Here is a 6823-nt window from a genome sequence, read left to right as displayed (position 1 = left end):
TCCGAATAGGACAAGGAAGGGGGGCGGCGCCCCCCTTTCCTCTTTCCCCTCCCCCCTTTCCTTCTCCACCAAGGCAAGAAGGGGGAGTCCTACTCCCGGTGGGACTAGGACTCCTCCAGGCGCACCCCAAGGGGGCCGGCCGCACCTCCCCCTCCCTCCTTTATATACGGGGGCAGGGGGCACCCCATAACACATAAGTTGATCTACGGATCGTTCCTTAGCCGTGTGCTGTGCCCCCCTCCACCATATTCCACCTCGGTCATATCATCGCGGAGTTTAGGCGAAGCCCTGCGCCGGTAGAGCATCATCATCGTCACCACGCCGTCGTGCTGACGGAACTCATCCCCGAAGCTTTGCTGGATCGGAGCCCGGGGATCGTCATCGAGCTGAACATGTGCTGAACTCGGAGGTGCCGTACGTTCGGTGCTTGGATCGATCGGATCGTGAAGACGTACGACTACATCAACTGCGTTGTCATAATGCTTCCGCTTACAGTCTACGAGGGTACGTGGACGGACACTCTCCCCTCTCGTTGCTATGCCATCACCATGATCTTGCGTGTACGTAGGAAATTTTTTGAAATTACTACGTTCCCCAACAGCACACTAAAGTGTCAGCACTCATCCCCAAACTCCATAGGCCCCACAATAGAAAGAGTTTACTTCGGTGCCGGAGAGCCGAAACCGCTAACCGAAACAAGACATATTCACTTTGACCACAGCCAACCGCACTTGCCTACCCGACTGACTATTTTAGCTATTCTCTCTTCAACCTTCCTCTAACCTAAAATAGTCATACCGCTCCACCTTTAAAGATATATTTCTTTATTCTCTAAGCTAGCTAAACGCGCGAAACATAATAAGCTAAGCCTCCGTCGATTTAGCCAAAGCAGGCCTGGAGAAAATAATGGGAGTCGGTGTTATTTTCTATGTTTTGTGATTGTTGCAACCATCTGTCTCTCTTTTTTTTACTTTATCAGATATTTCATAAAATGGACTATCTATGGATCCCCACCATAGAAGGGCAACAAGAGCTAATGGACTCAGTTAGGGAAACAGATAATAACGACTCGTGAGGTTAGAACTGACATTATTTATATACTAAGACCTATATTCCACGAAGGAGTCGCGAAACTTCTGTTAGGTTCTTATCTGAGATTCCGTCTATACGGAGCATATGTTGGTTTAGAATTGCTCAGGAATTCATTGATAGTGACTTTTGAAGTTCTAGGTTTTCTAGTCTACTCCTTTTTTCTCTCGATTGAGCCGCTTTCCCTCATTCTACTCGTCCAACCCTCTTCACGAACTTGTACAATCAATGCCACAAAGATAGCAAACTTGATTATCGAATATATAAGGAAAGGGGCGATGCTTTGGCACCATATATCCGGGGGTGTGGAAAGAGGAGCCGTGAAAAGCGGAAAAACCATCAAAAAATGACGATTGCTCGTGAAGGTTTCCACAGAAAGACCCCTTGGTTCTTGCAATGTTTGGTTTGGGATGGCATGGCGATGGCACTTTCCCAGTTTAGAAATAATGTCATCCCTGCCCTATCATGCTCTGTTGGTGTGCTGATCACTGGTGGACGGCATGTGGTTTTGTGTCTCTAGTGGGTGTTACGGGGTCCGGCCGGTTTAGATTTTCGGTGGATCCGTCTGGATTCGACCGACTTTCATGGTCTTTAGAGTTTCTACAGGGCCTTTTTAGCATTCTCTTCTCCAGGGGCGATGAAGCTACCGCCAGCGTTTGATGGTCTGCATTCATGACTTTTCAGACGCTACTTCTACATGCTCCCATGTTTCGAAATGTTTGTGCTGCCAAGGCGAAGGCCTAGAGGCGGCATCAAGCTATGCTCACTGGCGCGCCGCCGGTGGATGCAGTAGCATGAAGACTTTGGTACCCCCAAGTCTTTGAGTGTAATCTTTTTTTTCTACATGGGTGTGTTTGTAAGTTCCTATGAATCTTAATATATCACCTTAGGCCTTTTCACAAAACAAAGCAAAAGTGGTCGTAATAAATTTGCTGCCTGAGTAACTAAAATCCCCAGTTCAAAATAACGATTCATGTATTTATTTTTGAACTCAAATAGCTTTTTCTTTAGGGAATGAACTCAAATAGCTATTCATTTTTCCAGAGAAAAAAAAATACTATCCGTCCCTTTGGCTTTTTGTACTGTGTGCAATTTCGAGGGCTATAATGGGCCGCGCGTTAATGCGTAGTCCACACAGATGGTTATGCAATCGGGCTAAAACAAAATGGACAAGGGGCAGGCCGAAGGCCCACATCAGAACCCATTGGCTTTGTCGCGTCCAGTCAGGCACCGTCACTGCCACACGTTGCAAACGTCATGCCCCGCTAGCTGCCGCCGCCGCCGCCGCCGCCGGCGGCGGCGGTGGCCAAGGTGTATCAGGCCGGCGCTTCGTTGCGCCGCCATGTTCATACGCCGCCGATTCCACTTCCCCCCCGCTGTGCGCCATCGCCAGCAGCAATGGGCCCGCCACGCTGTATACCCAATGGCCAATAATCTCCCGGGATGGTGCACCATCCGCCCCTACGCCGCCGGCGTGTCTCCACGAGCTACCCTGCCGGAGCTCCGCCTGACTGACGGTAACCCATTTCTTCTCATATCCCCTTTCTTCTTCTTTGTAATGCTCCCTCCGTTTCATATTACTTTGCATATTAGTTATGTCTTAAGTTAAACTTTGTAGTAAATTTATATTAAAAAATGTCAACATCTACAATATAAAATAGAAACAATATGAAAAACATGTATTCCATGATGGATCTATGATATTCATTTGGTATTGTGAATATCGATATTTTTCTGTAATCTTGGTCAAACTAATTATTGAAGTAATATGAAACGGAGGGAGTACTATTTGTGCTTGTAAGACCATGCTTTCATATGCAAGAGCAAGTGTGCGAAGAATTGTAGCCCACGAGATATTTCTTGATGTGCAATTCTCGACGGCGACCGGCAAACAATGCTGAATAATCCTCGCTCTTGTACCTTGTGTGGTCCTAGAATCATCAACGTTCCGGGCAAAGCTGGACACTCAGACTCCTGCAAATGTGATGACCGATGAGCTTATCTTGAACAAAAACCACACAAAAAAGTCAGAGCAGTGTTAGATCGTCCAAGGCTCCAAGCATCTTCATGCCATTCTCCTTCTGTTCATTGGCTCCATATGAAAGCAGCTCCTTCGTTTTGATCATAGGGTGAAAGAAGTCTGAATAGGTATGACTCCCCTCCCAGTTTTCGTCCTCCTGTCATTGGTTTGTTTCTGCATATCCGATGACCGCCTTACTACCGCAAAACTGCTCAATGCCCGCGACAAGCTCGTTTCGAGCGGCGGTGTCTTTGCTCTTGGCTTCTTCACCCCGGCAAACTCAACTGTGGACACATACATCGGCATATGGTACAACAAGATTCCCCAGCCCACTTATGTGTGGGTTGCTAACCGCGACAACCCAATCAAGAATGGTTCTCCTGGGAAGCTGGTTATGAGCAGCAACTCTGACCTTGTCTTGTCTGACTCCCAAGGCCGCACTCTCTGGACAACTACAAACAACTTCACATCCGCAACCACGGGAACTGCTGCTATACTGTTTGACTCCGGAAACTTGGTCATCCAGTTGCCGAACGGCAAACACATATGGCAGAGCTTCGATTACCCAACCGACACCGCCCTCCCTGACATGGTTTTACCACTGAGCACAAATGATGGTATCTTGAGGCGCCTCGTTGCTTGGAAGGGCCCTGATGACCCGGGCACCAGCGACTACTCCATGGGTGGTGACTCCAGCTCAGACCTCCAGGTTGTCATCTGGAATGGGACGAGACCATATTGGCGCAGATCAGCGTGGGATGGGTCATTGGTCTCTGGCCTGTATCAAAGCATTACTGGCTTCATCTTAACTGAAATAATTGTCGACAGAGGGGGTGAGTTATACATGACATTCACCGTCTCCCAGGGATCACCAAGCCTGCGCATGATGCTGGACTACAAGGGCACTTTTAAATTTCTGGCGTGGAACAGCAACTCATCATCATGGGAGGCTTTCATAGAGCATCCTAGTCCTATCTGTGAACGCTACGCCTATTGCGGACCATTTGGCTACTGTGATGCCGCTGAAACAGTTCCGAAATGCAACTGCCTCAGTGGGTTTGAGCCTGATGGCGTTAACTTCTCCAGAGGGTGTCGGAGAAAGGAGGATCTGAAATGTGGTAATAACGATATTTTCTCGACCCTGAGAGGTATGAAGACACCCGACAAGTTCTTGTATGTCAGGAATAGAAGCTTTGACCAATGCACAGAAGAGTGCAAACGCAATTGCTCTTGCTCCGCATATGCTTATGCTAACCTGAATAATGGAAGTGGGGCTGCGGACCAGTCAAGGTGCTTAATTTGGTTGGGAGGACTTGTCGACATGGCGAAATTTCGTGATGGTGGTGGTGGTGAGGACCTGTACCTCCGCCTTGCCAGTTCAACAGGTATATATCTTTCCTTGTGCACTTATTGGTTGTATGGTTTGATCAACGGTATACCTACCTCCATCTTGCCAGTTCAACGGGTATTACCCTTTATGTCGAATTTTAGATGTGGTTTGGATGACATACTAATCAAGACAATTGCAAAACTTGCATGAAATGCATGTTAAATCTTGAAAGCATCATCCTCTTGCTGGACTATATTTCTAGTTTTTTTACAAAGAGAGCAAGTTGTCGAAGATTGTACTCCTTGTAATAGCTAGATGTGGTTAGGAAACTTAGGATGGCATAATAATCACAACAAACACAACACTTGCAAGTAGTGCATTTTAAATTTTGAAAGCATCATTCTCTTGCTGGACTATAGCTTTGGCTTTCTGCAGTTGACAAGGAGATTAATGTATTGAAGATTATACTCCCAATAGTGGCTAGTCTGCTGATACTTGCATCCATCTGCCTTGTGTGGATATGCAAGTCAAGAGGTATAACGAGATTTACTTCACTTTTTAGGATGCAAGTTTTATGAGGTATTCATAAAAAAATATTCATTCTAGTTATGCCTGTCAGTGTCAGGTAAACGACGAATCAAGGAGATTAAGAACAAACATACACGACAGCACCTGCAAAATTCCAAATTGAACGAACTTGAGAATGAAAGTATAGACCTTCCATATATCTGCTTTGAAGACATTGTTACTGCAACAGACAATTTCTCAGACTACAAATTGCTTGGGAAAGGTGGCTTTGGAAAAGTTTACAAGGTAACAAGAAATTTTAGTCTCATTGTTGATAACACTTTTAGCCTTCTTTTTGCTCAAGATGATGTGTTTGTGTAGGGACTATTAGGAGGTGGTGGCAAGGAAGTTGCTGTCAAAAGGCTTAGTAAAAGTTCCGGCCAAGGGGCCGACGAGTTTAGAAATGAAGTTGTTCTAATTGCCAAATTACAGCATAGAAACTTAGTTAGACTTCTTGGTTACTGCACTCATGAAGATGAGAAGTTATTGATATATGAATACTTACCTAACAAAAGCTTGGATGCCTTCCTTTTTGGTATGTTCTGACTTATGGTCACGTCCCGCACAACATTATGTGACGGTCATTAATATAATTTTTATTTTTTTGCAAGATGCAACAAGAAATTCTGTGCTTGATTGGCTGACTCGGTTCAAGGTAATTAAAGGGATAGCGAGAGGGCTTCTTTATCTCCACCAAGATTCAAGGTTAACAATAATTCACAGGGATCTCAAAGCAAGCAATGTCTTGTTAGATGCAGAAATGAACCCTAAAATATCAGATTTTGGTATGGCAAGGATATTTGGAGGAAATGAGCAACAAGCGAACACTATCCGCATTGTTGGGACGTAGTAAGTAATATATGCACCTGGTAAGGCTTAACATGCTAGTTTTCTACAGCTTAACTAATTCAAGTTTCGTGGAATGATTAAAACAGTGGTTACATGTCTCCTGAATATGCAATGGAAGGTTCCTTTTCTGTCAAGTCTGACACGTATAGCTTTGGCGTTCTACTGTTGGAGATTGTAAGCGGGTTAAAGATCAGTTCAGCCCATTTCATGACAGACTTTACAAACCTTATAGCTTACGTAAGTAAACTAAAATGCTCTAACATTCAACAACTCAAACAATCATACTAACTTAAGGATTTGATTGGTTTAGGCCTGGAGCTTATGGAAAGATGGAAATGCAAGAGAATTGGTGGACTCGTCCATTGTGGAGAACTGTCCACCTCATGAAGTTCTACGATGTATTCATCTAGGTCTCTTGTGTGTTCAAGACAATCCAAATGCCAGGCCGCTCATGTCATCCACTGTGTTCATGCTAGAAAATGAAACGGCCCTGCTTCCTACTCCGAAGGAGCCTCTATACTTTAGGGGACGATATGATGAGGTTGAAGACCAAAGAGATACCATGGGAATAACCCTGAATAAGATGACTATCACTATGCAAGAGGGGCGTTAGATGTTTAATTCATTGTTCTTCTTTTTTGTAAACTTCTCTAGTTTGTACAGGTGAACAGTTCAGCAATTTATCTTCCTATGGACAAATAAACAATCCATTGAGTAAATTGTAATCCTGGTTGTAGTTTATTTTCTTAGATGGTTTCCATGTTTGGAATTTCCCTATTTTGCTCATATGTTTCTCACCTTGCCAAGTGGAAGAGGCTGCCTGATCATGTGCGGATCACTGCTTACATGTGTTTTATCTTCAAATGAATTTTCTGTATCCAGCTTCCTTGGTTAGTCAACGGGTCTGAAACTCTGAATTGCTAATTTGGTAGCGAGGCTGCTATTAATTATATGTTCTCTTTGAGCTG

General features: G+C 44.8%; 1 protein-coding gene across 1 annotated transcript; it reads left to right on the top strand.

Moving 5' to 3' along the window:
- Positions 1 to 2296: 2296 nt before the first annotated feature.
- On the top strand, positions 2297 to 6580 carry LOC123046908 (G-type lectin S-receptor-like serine/threonine-protein kinase B120). Its single transcript, XM_044470345.1, has 8 exons — positions 2297 to 2606; positions 3025 to 4494; positions 4875 to 4973; positions 5059 to 5252; positions 5328 to 5541; positions 5618 to 5855; positions 5942 to 6092; positions 6166 to 6580. Exons 2-8 carry the CDS (start codon positions 3240 to 3242, stop codon positions 6466 to 6468), a joined length of 2454 nt encoding a protein of 817 aa, XP_044326280.1. The 5' UTR covers positions 2297 to 2606; positions 3025 to 3239; the 3' UTR covers positions 6469 to 6580.
- Positions 6581 to 6823: the final 243 nt, after the last annotated feature.

The sequence above is a fragment of the Triticum aestivum genome, chromosome 2B, assembly GCF_018294505.1.
Source record: "Triticum aestivum cultivar Chinese Spring chromosome 2B, IWGSC CS RefSeq v2.1, whole genome shotgun sequence".
Taxonomy (NCBI): Eukaryota; Viridiplantae; Streptophyta; class Magnoliopsida; order Poales; family Poaceae; genus Triticum; species Triticum aestivum.
This window is presented reverse-complemented; position numbering and strand designations above follow the sequence as displayed.

Excerpts from the sequence above, each read along its gene's own strand:
- LOC123046908 (XM_044470345.1), top strand. The coding sequence starts at position 3,240 with ATGACTCCCCTCCCAGTTTTCGTCCTCCTGTCATTGGTTTGTTTCTGC. Across the intron at positions 4,495-4,874 it reads CCGCCTTGCCAGTTCAACAG|TTGACAAGGAGATTAATGTA; the intron begins GTATATATCTTT and ends GGCTTTCTGCAG. Across the intron at positions 6,093-6,165 it reads TTACAAACCTTATAGCTTAC|GCCTGGAGCTTATGGAAAGA; the intron begins GTAAGTAAACTA and ends TGATTGGTTTAG.